The 20,522-nt window shown below is 38.6% G+C and overlaps 1 protein-coding gene across 10 annotated transcripts in view; it reads right to left on the reverse strand.

Annotated features, from left to right (window-relative positions):
* MEGF10 (multiple EGF like domains 10) overlaps nt 1–20,522 on the reverse strand; it is a 164,520-nt gene that overhangs the window by 74,654 nt on the left and 69,344 nt on the right. For all 10 annotated transcript variants that reach the window (XM_025994995.2, XM_072728658.1, XM_025994994.2 and 7 more), the window contains one exon: nt 8,946–9,038. In XM_025994995.2, coding sequence (XP_025850780.1) covers nt 8,946–9,038 — 93 coding nt within the window. The remainder of the gene's footprint in view (nt 1–8,945; nt 9,039–20,522) is intronic.

The following is a 20,522-nucleotide window of genomic DNA, read 5'->3' on the forward strand; positions in this document are numbered from 1 at the left end:
TGGTGGTTAGGCTGAGACCCGACTGGCCTAAAGAAGCCAGCTATGGGGGCACCCCGGGCAGCTCAGCGATTTAGTGCAGCCTTCAGTCCAGGGCCTGATCCTGGAGACCCGGGATTGAGTCCCGTGTCAGGCTCCCTGCATGGAGCCTGCTTCTCCCTCTGCCTGTGTCTCTGCCTCTCTCTCTCTCTCTCTCTCTCTTTCTCTTTCTCTCTCTCTGTCTCTCATGAATAAATAAATAAAATCTTTAAAAAAGAAAGAAAGAAAGAAAGAAAGAAAGAAAGAAAGAAAGAAAGAAAGAAGCCAGCTATGTCAAGATCTAGAGAGAAGGATATTCTGGGCTGAAGAAAGATCAAGTGTAAATAGAGAAATGAAATCAGTATGTCCCATGAGAGGAAGATAGAAGTTGGGCAGTGTGATACCCAGAATGGGAGCGGGATGACAAGGGATTGAGAAGATAGGACATGACAGGTCAAAAAGGGCTTTGGAAATTATTTATCATGGGAAATACCAGGGAGTTCTGAAAAGGGAGCAGCATGCTCTCAAGTGCAGTTTTACGAGATCACTCTGGTCTCACTACAGAGAACGGATCCCAGTGGGGCCCAATTAGACGTAGCAGCAAGGAGACTACTGTGATCATCAACTAAAAGAGCACAGGGATGCGGATTGGAGAGGTAGCAGCAGAAACAGTGAGAATCTAAGCAGAAACAGCTTAGATTTTGTCATATTGTGTGGCTGAAGCAAGATTTTCTGATAAATAGATGGAGGCAGATATTATACACAGTAAAAAAAAAAAAAAAGGAAAGGGAAAAGCAAACAAATGAATAAATGATGTGGAATGGAGTCAATGACATGACAATCCAGCCTGGTATTTATAGCCATTGCATATGAACCCACTGGCGTGAAGAACAAAAACTGTCTATAGTGTTCTCACTATGCCAGAAGCAACATAAACCAGACATGAATTCATCTGGCTTCCTCTGTACTTTGTTCTTTCTTCATTATTTTTCATTTATTTTTTATAAAGTCCTAATCTAATTGTTATGTACATACTTTATATATTTTTTATTTTTTATTACTTTCATTGCACTTTAAATTTCTTTCTTATTTTGGATCTAGATTCTTTTTAAAAGCGGGCCGAAATACACCCAGGATCTCGTTTTTTGGCGGGGGAAAAAAAATTCATTCAGGGTTGGAGGTTGAGAATAATGCAGAAAACTGCACCAGGGCTGTGTCTGGGGAGCCTCCTGCCAAGCAACTGTGGACAGAGAGAGTCTTCTGCTAAAGAAGCAGGTGGCCCCCAGAACTAACAAGATGTCCACAATGAGCCTTCCCATCCACTCTCCTGTCCAAACGCTGCACTGATCTGAAGAAGTCTGGTTGAAATTATGTTTGTCACACAAGGAGTTGCAAGTAAGGACCATTTACTGAGTCAGGCACGGTACTGGGCACTTAACAGGTATGGTATCATTCAATCCTCATAAGCATACGAAGTTAGATGCCCTTATCCTTACCGAAGCATGAGGAAAATGGTCCCAGAAACAGCACAGAAAGGAGAGTAGCCAGGACTCTTGCAATTCAGATCTAACACGGGGATTGGAGGAAGCAAAGGTGCAGGAGGTTCTCTGGCCCTCCAGAGAAAAACCAAGAACAACCTGGATTTTGGACTCCTTCAGAAAGGTAAAAATCAGTGGTTTGTGTTTGTGACCTCTATCAAGATATTTGGGTAGTCCATCAGTGAAATTGCCTTCAGGCAGGTGTGATGAACCATTCCCAGCTCAGTCTTTCCCACCAATTGTCAACGCCCTGCCCCCATGCCAGGGAACCAGAATGCTACTCTTATTCTTGCTGCTTCATCAACCTGGTTCCTAAAGCAATTCTGACAGTGCAATGGACATGTTAATGACTCGCTGTGAGGACCGGTTTCTGAGCCTCTTCTCTTCCCAGACACCATCGATCTGACTATTGTGTCCAGTCAATAGAGCTTTACAGCAGGATTGCTGGGAAATAAGTCAGCTTTTTGTGTCTCATGATTTCTGGCTTGTAATATCCTTCAAATGGATTCCCCGATTGGAATATCCTGCAGGCAAAGTCTTATTACTTAACTCTGCTGCACAGCATCCCTGCTTTATATAAAAGGTTATCAGTATTCTTAATGTTGTACCTGAAAATGCTTGAACTTGCCTTGCCTCCCAGGCATATTTTTACTACTTCCAAATACATTTAACTAGAAATGCTATTGGTGACTAAATAAACCCCATTCTGGAATTTTTTAAACCAAAATTAATTTCCATGTTTACTTCTACTTGGCACTAAAGTCAAAAGCCTGCAGAACAAGCTATTGAAAGCTATTTGCTGGCTTCTGCTTGATATAGGACTCTCCCCTGCATCCTGGAAGTGCCCTATAGCCAGAGGAGAAATATATATATTTATAAACATTTAGAAAATCATAAACAGGATTATATAGGTTGAGAGAACAAATGTATTACTACTACAGAAGGTTTAAAGGTCCCCAACACAAAGAAAGGTCTCAGGGATTGTGTATATGTACCTCTAGAGTAAACCACATATAGAATCACAGGGTGAAAAGGGATCATAAATATAAGCTGCCCAACACTCTTCCTATTACAAATGAAGAAATTAAAAATTACAAAATGAGTCCATCCCAACTGGTGTCATTTAAAAATCATCATCTCTGAGAGTGTGCCCTTGGCATCTTCAGTATACTGACTCTGACATTTGTCTGGGGCTGTCAGCCTCTACCTCCTGCTCTCATTCTCCTCAGGACCATGGACGCTGGTCACATTCACCAAACCTCCTTTCCAATTTCAGGAGGCACTGTACCTCATGCTTAAAATGACTGGCTATGAAGGGGATGTGTGCATACTTCCACTATTCAGTAGATGCTTAAACTCAAGCAAGTCATTTAATTGTTCTGCATCTCCCTTATATTATCAATAAAACAGGATCAAGAATTGCCATCTCCGGCAGCCCCAGTGGCATAGCGGTTTAGCGCTGCCTGCAGCCGAGGGTGTGATCCTGGAGACCCGGGATAGAGTCCCACATCAGGCTCCTTGCATGGAGCCTGCTTCTCCCTCTGCCTGTGTCTCTGCCTCTCTCTCTCTCTGTGTCTCTCATGAATAAATAAATAAAATCTTAAAAAAAAATAGAATTGCCATCTCACCATCTGCCATGAGTATGAAATGTTACTTTTAGTAAGCCCTTAAAGTGGTGCTAGGCACAACCTAAGGACTCAGTAAAGCAGAATTGTAATTGTCATTGTTGTCATCTACATAACCCAACTCCTGCTCCCCTTCAGTTCAGCAGACTGTCTCTGCTCCCAGTTTACCAGGAGAAGGAAGGTCATCAGATAGGAACTCATTCAAGTTCTCCTCACTTTCCTCCACTAGCGCCCCCAAACTAGAAATCTCTTGACATTGTGCTGGCCACTCTTTGCTCCTCATGGTATATCCACCTCTCACTCCCATACCCAGCTCCATTTTTGGCTTTCTCCATCCACCTCTTTTCCTAAGATTGTTCTCTTCCTCAGAATAAGACATTTGCACTTCTATCTACCTGTCCCGAAGCCGTGAGCTCTGTGAGGCCAGCAACTACACCACATGCATTTCCTTATTGCCTGTGTCCAATACAGTTCCTGGCACAGAATAATCACTCAGTGAAAGTCCACGACATGAACACGTGAATGACCTTCACAGAATCATACAGTTCATTCAATCTAATTAAATGGAACAGTCATTTACTCCGCTCCAACCACATGCCAGCCACAATGGAGGTTAACGAGATTAATAACACACAGCGCCTGCCTTCCAGGAGTTGTTTATCATCCCCTGAAGGAGGAAGAGGAGTAGAGGATTGATGGAGGGATGGAGAGATTGATGGGGGGAGGAATGAGAGAGCGGGGAAGAGGAGGGCAGAGAGAGACGGAGGGAGGCTAGATTAATGTCATATAGGCTAGGGTATGCATTAGGCTGCCAATATAAGTAAAATATGAGTATGGGGTTTTTTTTAAAAAATCATTTAATCAAATTTAAAAAGAAGCAATATGTCTGAGTTTAGTCAAATAAATCATGATTTCGCTCCAGAAGAACAAACTTTGTACAGTCCTCTGACACACCTGGTTTTTTTATACAGAGAATACATTGAGAACCAGGAAGGCTGACTGTATATCAAGCAGAGGAATCCTTTCCTCCATGGACAAGGTAAACAGCCAAATCAAACCTCCAAGGGAAGTCTTTGTAAACCTGGAAACATGCGGCCCCCTGTTAGTCCCTTATTCTCCCATGCATATTAGGAAAGAAAAAAAAAGAGAGATGGTTGTGTGTGTGACAGTTATTGATTTATTGCCACCTGCTCATTTTAGGCTCTTAATGTAAATAAAAGGAGTTACTCTTCTGGCTGGAGTAAATGGTCCTGATTATCAGGCAGAAAGTGGGCTGCTCCTACACAACAGGAAAAAGCAGAACTATGTCTGAAAGTCAAGAGACTCTATAGGGTCAACAAACAACGAAGTTGCAGCAAAGTTCTCCATGGTAGTTTCAAGGTGCAAGCTCAAGGGACTCCTGCAGGGTAGAAGGGCTTCTCTAGCCCCAGCTCCTACCATGCAAGCTTCTCCAGCATCCAGCTGTGTGGCACTTAGGTCTTGCACAGGGCCCAGTTTCTGCAACATAACCAGCTTCTTCATCCCAGTTCCTGTCTCTGGTACCATGGGCAGCTTCGCAGCACTCAGCAACTATTCTAGCAGGCACCAAATAGTAGAGGCTAGCAGCACTCATCAGCCAGCAACTTCCCCTGGAAACCCTCCGGGGCTTTTTTTGTAGCAGAGTACTTCTGGTAAGATATTGCTCCATGAACAGCTTTCCCAAATATCCTAGAGGGCAGATTTCTAGCAAGTTCCAGAGGGCAGATGTCCATCAAGTTCTGCTAGAGTAGTACTATGCAATATCTCACCATTCAGTGAGCTGTGGTATGCCCTTGCTAACAACGTCTGGATCACAGCCCTAGTGGGGATTCCTTTTGGGCATCCCACCTCAGCCCTGGAAGTAGTGGCAGCTCCTTAAATCTGCTTTTCCTGTGTTCTTTCAAGTGCTATTAATTCTAGTAACCATTTTTCACTACTCCAATCCCCTGTTACAGTTAATAATTTTTAATAAACTTTCCCTGTCCAAGCTACTCTGTGTCCCAGGAGCAATGAACAAATCTGGCATCAAGATTCTGTTTTCCAAATGCCATTCTCCAATGGCAGTCTAGGGCTGAGACAGGAAAACACAAAATGGCCTTAGTGTATACTACAGTATCAGTAAGGAAGTAAGTGCTCAACAAACAAAAATAAGCAGACAAAAAAAGAATGAGGGTGGGTCAAAAGGACACAGGAATAACCTAAAATAATTCCCAATCTCCAAAGCAGGAAAAATTTGAACAACAAAATAACACAATATTGGCTTAGAACCCAAATTTTCATATACAGGTCCATACTGACACAATGCAGAATAAGTAGGGAAAGACAAATCTTCCTTACTGAAGAATTCCAAATAACATACGTAGGTACTCCTCCCCAAAGACATGAACTTAATACCTGCCTGTCACACTTGAGGGTAGGCTAGACTTAGTCTTGCTTCCAAAGAATAGACTAGGAAAAGGGAAAATAGTAACTTTATGTGGAGAAACATGGTATACACTGTACATCAGCAAATGATGAAGGTTAAGTGAGTGAGGACATCATCAGTGATGTTATATGAACTTTAATGATACCCATGCTATGATGTGTTAAGCAGGGCATTTCAACTCTGTGGTATTCTTTTCAAAACCCAAAACCCTAGTCTAATCATGAGAAAAAACACTAGACAAACATAGACCAGGGGACATTCTACAGGATAATTGGCCAGCACGCCTCAAGACTGTCAAGATTAGAAAAAGCCAAAGGTGGAAATTGTCATAGACAATTCCACCATAGGAGACTGGGCAGACATGACAATGAAATGCAATATGGTGGCCTGAATTGGATTCTGGAACAGATACAGGACATTAATGGAAAAAAACATGAAATCCAAAGTCTGAGGTTTAATTAATAGTAATGTACTAATGTCAGTTTCTCAGTTTGACAAACTAATAGTAAGATGTTAACAAGGGGAAAACTAGATGTGGGTATATGGTAACTCTCTACTATCTTTGCAACTCTTCTATAAATCTAAAATGGTTTCAAAATAAAAAGTTTGCTCTATAAAAGATTTATTGTGGTTTCTGTCTCCTGATGGGACCCTGATACAAGGCCCTACTCTGATTATCAAGGCAATTATCTATGGACCTAACAAACATCACCCAAAGTATTCATAGCCATAACCAGAGAGGGAGGGAACACAGAAATAGAATCCTTGGAAATGAGGTCATTTATTTTTTTAAAGATTTATGTATTTTAGAGAGACAGAGAGAGTGAGCATATGAGTGGGGGGAGGAGCAGAGGGAGGGAGAGAATTTCAAGCAGATGCCCCACTGAGCACGGACTCTGACACAGGCTCGATCCCAGGACCCTAAGATCAGGACCCGAGCCAAAATCAAGAGTCAGACACTTAACCGACTGAGCCACCCAGGTGCCCTAAAATGAGGTCATCTGAAGTGTGCTACCTAGTAGATTACTGAAGCATGCATTTTATTTCAAGAATTATTTGGCTTAGAGTAATTAAATTACATACCTTCTGACAAGTGTTATTAGAGCAACTGCTACAGACAAAACTCAAGTAACAAGACCCAGTGCTCCAGCTCAGAACAGCATATTCTCATGTGTTTAAACACGGTGTCAGAAATGTTTTTCTCAGAGCATCTTTAAAGACCTCAGGTGTCTGCCTGTGTTTATTTATGCTTCTGGTCATTATAGTGCCAAAACAGGAGTTGTAAAGAAGAGACAAAAGATGGCATCATATTATATTCTAGATGGAAAGAACATGTGTCTTCAGGATGCTAGAGACTTCATTCAAAAATTAGTCAAGTCCAAAAGCAAGCAACAAGTTATTTTCTAGAAAGCCTAAACTCCAAAATAAACCAACAGTTTGTTTTCTAATGCCTGAATCAGTTCTGGAGAGGCTGAAACTCATGTAGCCTTTTGTTTTGTTCACACAGACACTCAAGTCTGACCCCTTAGCTCGAGGCGGGCTGCAGTCCTTAGGACAGCAATTATGAATACGGTTGCAACTACTCTATCCCATAGCATACTTGCCCTGGCGTAGAAACAAATCTCACTTTTCAAACACAGAATACATCTACTCTTTTCATTCCCACTAGTTTACAGAATAATGTTATTTTTCTTCAAAATGTGTAGGCACAACTGATTTTTAAGCTGGAAAAGTTAATGAAAGCGACACTGCATTTGAGGTCAGTCGGCCAGAAAAATGGCTGTGAGCCAAATCCCACATCCCAAACATTTTGCCTCCATGGCATGTGAACAAAATGCCCACTCTCCTCCTGATCTCCAGCAGAAGCAAAACAAAATCCTGCAAGACAGTTATCCATTGGAATTGGAAGCCTTTCAGGGCAGAAAGACACACACATACACACACACTCCCTGTTTAAGACATAATAAAAAGGCTCTTTCACACAGAATGTTCTGTGCATAGGCAGCACAAGAACTACCCCTAGAGATGCTGTTTTAGGGACAGCCAAGAGATCACAAGCCTATAACAAGTAGTTCTTACCAGAAATACAGTAATCTCCCGATTCCAAATTTAAGCAAGTAAGAATTCCTAAAACCGGTTTATCTAGATGGGTTGAAATCCCTTCAGACTAGCTCTGGAAAATTGTGCCGTAGAAACAAGAATGAATTTGTGTTGTCATGAGATCCTGCTAATTTTTAAAGCTATGATTTCCTTTCTCTAAATGTAACATTTCATGTATTAGAATTCAGTTGGGCTTTGATTCCCCCCGCCCCTCACATTTTTTCAAAGCAAAAAGCAGTACGAAGAAACAGGAAGTAGCCACAATTACACGCAAGGCAATGCGTTAGCCAGAAAACTTAAGTTTTAACTGTGAAATTTAGAAAAGCAACTGAATTACAGGACATTCCATTGCCTAATCTTCTTAATAAAGAATATGAGGTTTTAAGTGCAAGCTCTTTATAGTCCAAAATATCATTATGTTAGAATTACAATTCTATTGTTATTAGAATTACAATTCACATGTTAGAATTGTAATTCTAACATAATGAAGACAAATTATATACCATATTACAATTTGGGGTTTTTTGTATATTTTTTAATTGGAGTTCTATTTGCCAACATATAGCATAAACCCAGTGCTCATCCTGTCAAGTGCCCCCCTCAGTGTCCGCCCCCCAGTCACCTCCTCTCCCCACCCACCTCCCCTTCCACTATACAATTTTATTTCATACCAAAATCTTCATGAATTTTCAGTTATGACCAATATTTCTCCCCAACATCTTCTGAGAATTCATTATTGACATCTCAGAATTCAGAAGTAAATTTTTTAAAAAATCAAGCATTGAAAATTATCAATTTTACTTCTGAGTTAAAGCCAACAGGTGGTAAATTTTAATCACCAAGGAAGAATTCTAGATAAATCATCATGTAAAAACATCAGTTAGGATATAGTAGTTATGTTACCACAAAACTGCCTGACCCGACGAAGGAGCCTAATTCTAGACCCTACTCTGGGAAACTTATTCCTATTTACAGATGTATCAACATCAGACTATTGAAATCTCTTTCTTTCTAAGTACTTTTCTTTCTCCTCAATTAAAAATAGTTCTGAATATGATACATATATGGATTTAAAAGAAACCGTCTTTAGGAACTGGATTAGGAAACCACACTATATTCTGTATAGGGAATAAGACCGAAACCCGTGGCTCAGGCTCATCTGCAGACAAGGGAGCCCATACAGCAAAAACACGCAGAGACAGACAAGAACAGGTGGGAACTTACCACTGGAGCAGTTGGTTCCACCCCAGCCAGGCTCACACTGACAGGTGTTTGGAGCAATGCAGCGACCATGGACACATTTATCAGCACAGTGGGCTGTCAGAGAGAAAATCAATCAAATAAGGAAAGTTGGCACAAGAAAAAAAAAAAAACCAACAACACAGCTGTTTCACATCCCAGTCTCAAGTATCACTTAAAAACAACATGCATGCTTGATAATTTCCTTCAATCCATTCCTTGGCCCTCTCCTCGTCTGCTGTGCAACCAAACGATTGCCCTTCTTATTTTGCTATCTTGAAATAAATTCCTTCATTTCTACTATTTAATTCTGCTTCATGCCGAATTAGGAAAGAAGTTTCAAGGAAAACTGCCTAACACATTTTTTTTTTAAAATTAGCAGTCACTACCCAAAATATCCTCTTTGTTTCAGGAGGAGCGTATGTGGATACTGGGACAAACCCGAAAGCAAGATATGAAGACTCCAGAGTGACAGAGCAGACCGAGGAGTATCCCCCTTTCACTGGAAACAAAATACAAATTTCTTTGGGCACACATTACTCACAACTATGACACAGCAGAACTAGACGTCCTCTTCTTATTGACAAAAATATTCCCAAAATGTCACCCAGGTCTTTAAGAAGAGTAAATCTTAATTTCTCTTTCATTAGTGAATATCTTAGGTGTGACCCAACTTGTGGAAGTAAGGATTATCATTGAAAACATGAGTGCACTGGTAGTCTGAGGATTTCTAAAGTAAAGGTCCATGGCCCATAGAAAGGAACATCAAATATATACTGTACTAAAATTTAGCATTATCTTCAATATTAGCACTACTCACTTTGATTAAACATTCTTTAAAATACCTGAATATAAGAGTAATGGTGAGAATAACATGGCATAATTTGGAGTTCAGATATTCCAAAATTTTATATAAGGATGGGGTAAGGTATCCTTATATTTTACAAATAAGTTTTACCAATTCACATCTTATTACAAAAGTAAAACAGATTTACTATCTAAATGTAAAATATCGAAAGGCAAAATAAAACTATCTCTGGTTCCATCAACTTATAACATTTCTATTAATGTAGAACCTTTCAGAAAATTTTCCCTATATATTTCCCTATAGAGGTCTCCTCACAGAAAAAAAAAAAAGAATCATAGTATTTTTCAATTTTCCTTTCCACTTAATTAGAAAAATCTTCCCATGTCATTAAATATTCTTTTAGGGAGACAGAACATAAAGACTCCTAACTCGGGGAAACGAACTAGGGGTGGTGGAAGGGGAGGAGGGCGGGTGTTGGAGGGGAATGGGTGACGGGCACTGAGGTGGACACTTGACGGGATGAGCACTGGGTGTTTTTCTGTATGTTGGTAAATTGAACACCAATAAAAATTAATTAAAAAAAATAAATAAATATTCTTTTATGTGATTTAGGCAGTGTTGTGTGAATACAGTTTATATATAGTGTGTATATATACACTATAAATACAAGATATATACACTGTATAAATAGTATATATACAGTGATAATATATATTGTGTGTATATATATATTTACATTTGTATATATATATGTGTATACATTTTATATATTTATATATTTTCTGGACCAAAAATGATAACCACTTTTAAGATCTTTATCAAAGAAATTTAGACATACAGAGATATAGGGGAAGGTGTTTTAGATGAAACAAAAGTGAAAACCAGGGGTAAAAAGAAATCAAATGAAAATGAGAATATCTGCCTAGGTACAATGTTGGGAGCAGTAGCTTCAGAAAGATACAGACTTTGAAAACCAAACTAAGGTGTTAAGGCTTTATTATAAGAATTAACTGGGAATACTCTAATGAAATATATGGAATTACTACAACAAACCATCAGTAGAAGACACCACAAGGGAATAAAGTGACCATAAACTTTAGGAACTAAAGGCTCACTTCCATCACCAGAATAATTATTTAGCACTCAGGCCATTTGCTGAGGGATGCCAGGCCACGTAGCTTGGGATCCTGGGCCAGAGTAGAGATAATGACACTAGCATTCCAAGGAGATTCATAGCAACTCCCCAATATTTGATTCAGACAATAATACATTTGATTTCATTAAAAGCAAGATCAGCTTGTAACATATGAACACAGTGGCTCTACAAAAGTGGACTTACACTGTGAGGTTAAGTCAATATGTGCCAACATCAGAGTTCCCTGTTTTCTACTGTCTCTATGCATGTGTTTGATATTGTAGATGTGCCATTCATCTGTAAGGTCATAGCTCTGTGCTGTTCTTTAAGATAGATATGCACATACAAACCAGCAAACCACCATAACTGCAGTATGCAAGGGTCAATTAAACTACACAAAAAGCTCAGGTCTAACTGCGCAGAGGGGCATATTCTGGATGCTAGATCACACTATGTTATATGGTAGCACATGCACCACAGGATGCTCCTACCTTACCACGAGCACTGGCACCCACTGTAATATGTAAATATGAAAGTGCTTTGTCTCACTTGTCTTATATACTCATGACATCTGTTTGCAGCATATTGCAAACATCAGTCTTCAGACCCAAATTTATCAGTATCTCCCCATTCAAGATACTAAAACAATTTAAAACTCCAATTGCATATTGAGAAGTTTTAAAGATCAAATACTACTTGCATTTAATAAGAAAAAAGAGTTGTCTGATACTGTGCATTTAAAAGAAAACACAGAAATTGGATATAGTGGTTGAAGAAAAAAAGTAACACCCATATTCTCGAATTTCAAATTTTTGAGATCACTGAGTAATCCTTTGAATGCTTTCACATTTGATTCCTGATGGGACAAACTGTATTTTATGTAGTGAACACCAAGAAGTCCAGTCAGCTAAAAAGAGATAGAACAAAAATCCTGTGATGGTTAACTTTTAAATCCAGATTATTTTTATAAGGCCCAAACTAACATTTAGCCAAAGTCTGGAGTAAACCGTCAATAGATAGTTAGCAGAAAACAAATTCATCTGTAAATTAATGAGAAACTGGAAGGGAGAATCTGCTTTCCTAATGATTTTTTTTTCTTAATTAAAGCTAAAGCCAATGGAATCGCCTCTGAGCATTGAAGCCTCAAGTCAAGTAATTAAGTAAGTAATGGGAAATATTGTTGGGATAGATTCAAAAAGGAAAGAACACAAATTCTACTGCCATACCGCATAATCTTCATACTGCATTAGACTCTGTCAGATAAGCGCCATGTGTGTTCCATGTCCTTATCCCACCAGCTCTGGATTCCCACATCTAGCACTAGCCTTCAATAAGTAACAGCTAGGCCAGTAGGAGCAAAGGGAGATATCAGAAGAAAAGACAGTAAGTTAAAAAACTCTACATCCTCAAATGTCCCAAGTTGCCAAATTGCAGTAACACTCACTATGGTATATGTGTTGACAGACACAGACCCTCCCCCAAGGACATCAGCTGAGCTCAATCCCTATCCCAGTCTTACGTTTCCTCATTTAGCTTCAGATGCCACCTACTCTGGGGGCCCAGCTTCCATAACTAACAAACTCCACCTGAGGAACCAAAGTAAGATAAAGATGCCGATTTGTCCTCTAGAAAAATCCCAAAGTGAACTACAAAGAGAAAAGGAACAGAGATCCCCCTTGATAAATACTTAATCATTTAGATTTTAAGAGTAAGTGCAAAAAAAAAAAAAAAGAACAGGTACAAGAGACACATTATAAGTATGGCTCTCGCATCAATGGAAAATGCTAGCAGAGACAATTTATCCAATATGGTTTAGTTTTCACATCTCTTTTTAAGAAAACCATCAAATCCCATATTCTAAAATTTTAGTAGTCTTTTTGGAGACAAGATGTAAGCTGAATCTCTGGACCCACTAAGTGCACTGCTGCAGCCACGTGACTTGCAAGGGGCAGCCAAGGCAACTTCTCCCTCAAGAACTGGCAGGCAAGAGACACTGATGAGAAGAACATGCCACATCTTTTGAAGTGAAAGCTATGGACAGTCTGTCTGCCTGACAGACAGGTGAGGGCTGACATGATGACCCAAGGATTTTCTCTAATTAGGCTCTTATTTCAGCCTTAGTTCCTAAATCCATTTAAATCCCATTACCAGTGCCATGGACCTCATTCCTTTTACTTGTAAATACTTGGCTTTAATACCATGAGCCACTAACTATACTCAATAGTTTTCTCTTCTGCCACGTACATTTCACTTTGGATTTACACCTAGGGCATGGCAAGAAAAAAAAAAAAAAAAGAATGGGCAGACCAAATATTCCTTTATAAACTAATTATATCTCCTAATACAGTACTTAACTGTGGTTCTAATAGACATAATTGATTTATTCAAATGAATTTAAAAAATGTTTCCATGATCAAAGTATCTCTTGAAAATAACTGCCCAAAAAAAAAAAAAAAAAAGAAAATAACTGCCCAAAGACCCCAAATAGCCAGGGAAATATTGAAAAAGAAAACCAGAGCTGGGGGCATCACAATGCTGGATTTCAAGTTGTACTACAAAGCTGTGATCATCAAGACAGTGTGATTCTGGCACAAAGGCAGACACATAGATCAATGGAACAGAATAGAGAACCCAGAAATGGGCCCTCAACTCTATGGTCAACTAATATTCGACAAAGCAGGAAAGACTATCCACTGGAAAAAGGACAGTCTCTTCAATAAATGGTGCTGGGAAAATTGGACAGCCACGTGCAGAAGAATGAAACTAGAACATTCTCTTATACCATACACAAAGATAAACTCAAAATGGTTGAAAAATCTAAATTTGAGATAAGAATCCATCAAAATCCTAGAGAAGAACACAGGCAACATCCTTTTTGAACTTGGCCACAGCAACTTCTTGCAAGATACATCCATGAAGGCAAGGGAAACAAAAGCAAAAATGAACTATTGGGACTTAATCAAGATAAAAAGCTTCTGCACTGCAAAAGAAACAGCCAACAAAACTAACAGACAACCTACAGAATGGGAGAAGATATTTGCAAATGACATATCAGATAGAGGGTTAGTATCCAAGATCTATAAAGAACTTATTAAACTCAACAGTAAAGAAACAAACAATTCAATCATGAAATGGGCAAAAGACATGAACAGAAATTTCACCAAAGAAGACCTACATATGGCCAATAAGCACATGAGAAAATGCTCCGCATCACTGGCCATCAGGGAAATACAAATCAAAACCACAATGAGATGCCACCTCACACCAGTCAGAATGGTGAAAATTAACAAAACAGGAAACAACAAATGTTGGAGAGGATGTGGAGAAAGGGGAGCCCTCTTGCACTGTTGGTGAGAATGTGAACTGGTACAGCCACTCTGGAAAACTGTGTGGAGGATCTTCAAAGAGTTAAAAATACAGCTACCCTATGACCCAGCAATTGCACTACTGGGGATTTACCCCCAATGATACAGATGCAGTGAAACGCTGGAACACCTGCACTCCAATGTTCATAGCAGCAATGTCAACCATAGCCAAACTGTGGAAGGAGCCTCAGTGTCCACTGAAAGATGAATGGATAAAGAAGCTGTATACAATGGAATATTACTCAGCCATTAGAAAGGACAAATACCCACCATTTGCTTCAACATGGATGGAACTGGAGGGTATTATACTGAGTGAAATAAGTCAATCAGAGGAGGACAAACATTATATGGTCTCATTCATTTGGGGAATATAAAAATTAGCAAAAGGGAATAAAGGGGAAAGGAAAGAAAATGAGTGAAAATATCAGTGAAGGTGACAAAATATGAGAGACATCTAACTCTGGGAAATGAACAAGGTGGTAGTGGAAAGGGAGGTGGGTGGGGGGTTGGGGTGACTGGGTGATGGGCACTGAGGGGGGGAATTGGCGGGATGAACACTGGGTGTTATGCTATTTGTTGGAAAATTGAACTCCAATAAAAAAAAATTAAATAAATAAATAAATAAATAAGAATATAAAATAAAGGTGCATTTACCAAACACAACTGCCACATTCTTTCAAACAAAGAAACTGAGGGTAGGAACATGGGATGGTTTTCCCACATTCGTACCTGGTATTAGAGGCAAAAGTATGATTAAATTCTAGTACCTGACTTGTGGTAGATAAAAACTTATGATGGGTTTTAAGACGGGTACAATGGCATGAGTGAAAAAGATGGTAGTGGTGATGCTGGGTCAGATATTAGGGCAGGTGAACTAGATGGCTAGGAGTCATATGTTAGAAAATTCAAATAAGGAAGAGCAAGAAAGCAGAGTATTGACTTTTTTAAAAGATTTTATTTATTTATTTGAGAAAGAGAGAGAGGGAGCATGAGCAAGGGAAGGGGCAGAGGGAGAAGTAGACTCCCCACTGAGCAGGGAGCCTGATGCAGGGTTTGGTCTTAGGACCGTGGGGTCATGACCCAAGCCAAAGGCAGACGCTTAATCAACTGAGCCACCCAGGTGCTCTCAGAATTAACTTCTAAGATAAACTTCATTCACACCATATCTTTGTTTGAGGCCAACTGTATACAGTCATTACAAAACTCTAATCACTACTACAGTGTTCAGGTGCAGACAGAAATGATCTTGCTTTCCTATATCTAAACATTACATTGCAGCCAACCCCACTGTGTTTGTTTATAAAAGGGAAGGGAATTGTCTTTCCTTCAATTTAATATTTACTGATGCAGCAGGCACACTGTTAGGCACTACTGTGGATACAGGGACAGCTGACCTGTCCTGGCACTCATTCTGCAGTGGAAGTCAGGTATGAGCTTCTCAACCTCAACAGACCCAGGGCAAATGCTTATACCCAGGGTATAAGCAAAATATCGTGAGAGCATATTCAACAATTCCATTTGTATAAAATGTCCAAAAGGTAAATCTATAAAGACAGTGCATTAGTCGCCTAGGACTGGGAAGGACTAGGTGTGAATAGAGCTAATGGCTATGGGGTTTATCTGAGGGAATGAAAACATTCTAAAATTGATGGTGTGATGGTTGCACAACTCTATGAGTATACTAAAAACCACTAAACTGTATACTTTAAATGGATGAATTTTAAGGTATGAGGATTATATCTCAACAAAGCTGTCATAAAAATACTGTGAAACCTGCAGGAAGGGAGCAGTTTGTTGAAGTGATATCAAGGAGGCTCTCAGGAAAGAACATCTGAATGGAGGAAGTGGACATATTTGTAATACAATTGCAGGAAAGAGTGACCAATGATAGCTATTTCATACTCTCTCCTCCTTCCATCCCAAAGTTTCAAATCCCACTGCTTGGGGTCAGGGCTCTTGCCTCTCAGCCATCAATGGTCCATGGATGACCTGCATCAGTTGATCAGTCATGGAAAGTGAGAGAATATGGGGAACCTAGAAATTTGCATTCAGTAAAATAATAAAAAAAATTATCTCAAATTTCTTTTCCCTCCACTTAATAGGGCTTTCATGATCCTTCAGGACAAATACAAAGAGTGATTACTAGTCGTGAGGTTGGCAAACATTGCTAATTGCATACCTAATGTCTCTTCTTCCTTCCATCCTTATTAACAGAATCCTACTTTCACCAGGGACCATACTGTGACCAGCAATAAACTACATTTCCCAGCCCTCTTCCTGGATTGAAGCGTCCAGGTAGAAAACAGTGTAGGGGACAGACTTAATTAGTGAGTGTAATTCCCCTTCTCTGTGTCCATTCTGATGCCTGATGTGTGGACAAAAAAGCTGAATCTTCAAATACCATCATGAACTTGGAAAAAAGGCCCAGAGAATCATGGATGGCTTTGCTCCAAATTCCTTATGGGGATTAATGCATGCCACAAATCAACCACTTCCAGATTTCTCATTGCATAAAGATAATAAGCCTCTAGCAGGTACATGTTTCTATTTTTTCAGGTATCTTTTTATTATAGCCAAACATGATTCCTAACTAAAATTGAACTTTTTAGAAGATCTTCTGGGTAAGTCAGTTCTTCAATTAAGAAGACAAAAAAAAAAAAAGCAGAAATTGATTATCACAAAGAAAGCCAAAAATTGTTTGGCAAAATCCAATATTTACTTCTGATAAAAATTTTTCTGTGAACAAGGAACAAAAAAGGAGCTTTCTCAGCCTGATAAAGGGCCAATATGAAAAACCTACTACTAATATAATAAAATAATAGTGAAAGAATGAATGTTCCCCATACACACATAAGAATAAGAAGAAAGTCTGGTGTTATAATTTCCACTCAGCATTATACTAGAGGTGCTAGCAAGTATAGAAAGCAATAAAGAAGAAATAAAAGATATCCAGACTGGGAAAAAAAAGCCAAAACTGCCTTTATTTACAAAATATGTAAATATATTTATGTATGTAGAATATCTGATGGAATCTACCAAAAAAGCTACTAAAAATAATAAGAGTTTAACAAAGTTGCAGATAAAAATCCCAAAGTACAAAAAATATATTTCTATATACTAGCAATGAATAAGCAGAAACTAAAATTTTAAAAGCCACCTACAATAGCACCAAAAAGAGAGAAGTCGGACCAAAAATGTGAAAGACAAATACACTAAGAATGAACAACACTTCTGAAAGTATAGAATTGAACAAAACTAACAATCAATTTCACCTGTCTGACACAGAACTCACTCCATGCAACAGCAGCAGAACATACATATTCTCTCTAAACAGATATAGACCTTGTTTATAAGTCAGATGATTCAATATTGTTAAGATATTAATTCTTTTCCAAATAGATCTGTAGATTCAATACAGGACTAATCAAAATCCCAGTTTTTCTTGTATATATCGACAAGTTGATTTTAACATTTATATGTTAATGCAAAATGCCTACAAGGGCTAAAACAACTTTGAACAAGAAAAACAAGTACTACTTGACTTTAAGACTTATAATGCTTACAAACACATGTGATATTGGTATAAATACAGACAAATTGATCAATGGAATCGAAAAAATAGTCCAGAAATTAATTAACACATGTATGGACAGTTACCTTTTAACAGAAGCACAGAGGCAATTCAGTAAAGAAAAAAAAAATGCCAGAAAAATTGAATATCTGTACACAAATAAATAAATGTGGGTAATTGCACACCATATACAAAAATTAACTCAAAATGAATCATAGACCTAAAAGTATAAAATCTATAGAAGAAAACAGAGGAGAAAACCTTTGTGACGTTGAGGTGGGCAAAGGTTTCTTAGAAAAAGTACCAAAAACACAATTTGCAAAAGAACAAATTAATGAATTTGTCCAATAAAATTAAAATCTTTGCTCTTCAAACAATTTTATGAGAATGAAAAGAAAGTCACAGAATGAAACTAATATTTTCAAAAAGTATTGTCTGATAAAAAACTTGTATCCAGAATATATAAAGAGTACTAAGAAAATAATTACTGCAATTACAAAAACATATATAGGCAAAAGATTTGAACTCTTTATCAAAGAAGATGTACTGATGGCAAATAAGCTCATGAAAAGATGCTCATTATCACTAATCACCAGAACAGTGAAAATTAAAATGACAAGGTAATACTGAATAGCTATTCAAATGACTAAAATTAAGAAGCCTGTATTAACTGTTGGCTCAGATGTGGAGGAAGTACAACTTTCCTACATTTCTAGTGAGAATATAAAATCGACAACCACTCTGGAAATGTTAGACAGTTCTTAAAATGTGTATATGGATGTTTGCAGTGTTTGCAGTGTTTGGCTATTACAAATAAACCATCTCTGAACACTTGTGTATAAGTACCAAATGGTGCACCCACTCTGCTCCTACGTTTGAGACAAGAGAAATAAAGACATATGTCCATCCATACCAAGAACTTGTGTTCTTTGTAATTGCCCCAAATGGTCCATAAACACATGAAAGGATAAATAAATGGTAGTATATCCATACAGTAGAATACTACTAAGAATAGAAAGTCATGAATTAATGATACATAAAATAATATGGATGAGTCTCAATATGATTATGCTGAATGAAAGAGACTAGACATAAAACAGAACATACTGTATGACTCTATTTATATAAATCTCTAGAAAATACAAACTAATCTAGAGTGATAAAAAGCAGATCAGTGGGTACCTGAAGAAGTGGAGGATAGGTAAAAATGTATAGAAGGAATTACAAAGGCATGCAAGGAAGTATTTGCATGTGAGGCATATGTTCACTATAAGGACTGAGATGGGAGGATGCCTGGATGGCTCAGCGGGTGGGCATCTGCCTACAGCTCAGGGCGTGATCCCGGAGTCGCAGGATCAAGTCCCACATTGGGCTCTCTGCATGGAGCTTGCTTCTCCCTCTGCCTCTCTCTCTCTCTCTCTCTCTCTCTCTCTCTCTGTCTCTCATGAATAAATAAATAAAATCCTTTTTAAAAAAAAGACTGAGATGGGTGGTTTCATGGTTGTAGACATGAAATGCACACCAATATCTCTCATAAATACACTTCAATTTCATATCAATTTTACCTCACTAAAGTTGTTAAAAACAACAACAAAACAAAACTGAAGTGTGAGGAGAACTGCCAAGGAGAGACAAAAAGACCTCTATATAAGAGGACGGATTTCTTTTAAAACCTGAAGTAACACTAAAATAGTGTGTACACTTGGCAATTTCCTTGAGAATCTATAGTCATGATGAATGGGCTCTGTAAATGCTTATGAAGGTATTGGCTTAGAGGCTCCCAAGAAATATTTATTTGGGGAACTGCTTACACTAAAAATTCACAATGTAATATTCTACTAAACTTTTCCTCTACAATGTGAATGACTTCCACAGGGGGAAAAAAAGGCTGTGCTGAAATAGACTATTGTAATGGATCCCACACAAGGGACTGAAACACCATCTGTGGAGCACATAATCCTATTCATTTGTTTGAAAATGGAAAGAGTTTTTAGCTTAATTCCACACATACACAGGCATTATCTATTTTGGCCACGATTCTCGCATTGTCTGTTTAGGTTAAATCAGATTTAAGTCATAGAAGTAACATGATCCTAATGGATCATACTTTCAAAAAGTTAATAAGCACTGGAATAAACTCTAACTTTCCTAGGCACAAATTTGTAACAACTCAACTTACAACTGGTCTGATAAGGCAACTCCAAACTAGTTCAATTTGAGAAAGATTTCAAAATCATCAGCATACAGTTTAGAGAAGAAACCAGAAGGAAAGCGCCTTCAGTTGTGATCAATCATTTCCCTCATGGTCCTGTCCTGTTCATGTCTGTGAGGAAAGCAAGATGATTCTACAGGAAGTGCTATACCAGGCTCCTCTGTTTTTAGAAAGGCATTCCTTTTGCTTCTACCACTCTCTATGGAGACATGGAATTCTTTCACCAATACTCATGCCACAGCATGTTTTCCATCACATGGCATTTCCCCCAGCCTGCCCTATTTCATCACTTATTTCTAGACTCTTTGCTTCTGGTTAGCCAATACATCTGAATCACATGCTAATAATAAAGGCCAGCTCTAGGCAGCTAAGAGGGCAATGGGTGTCAAAGTTATGGTTGCCACTTTTCCTCACCCCTCCTCCCTCCTTGGTGGCAGTCCCTGGACACTTCTTTTTGGACTCTGGTGCCTT

This window comes from Vulpes vulpes, chromosome 12, assembly GCF_048418805.1.
Source record: "Vulpes vulpes isolate BD-2025 chromosome 12, VulVul3, whole genome shotgun sequence".
Taxonomy (NCBI): domain Eukaryota; kingdom Metazoa; phylum Chordata; class Mammalia; order Carnivora; family Canidae; genus Vulpes; species Vulpes vulpes.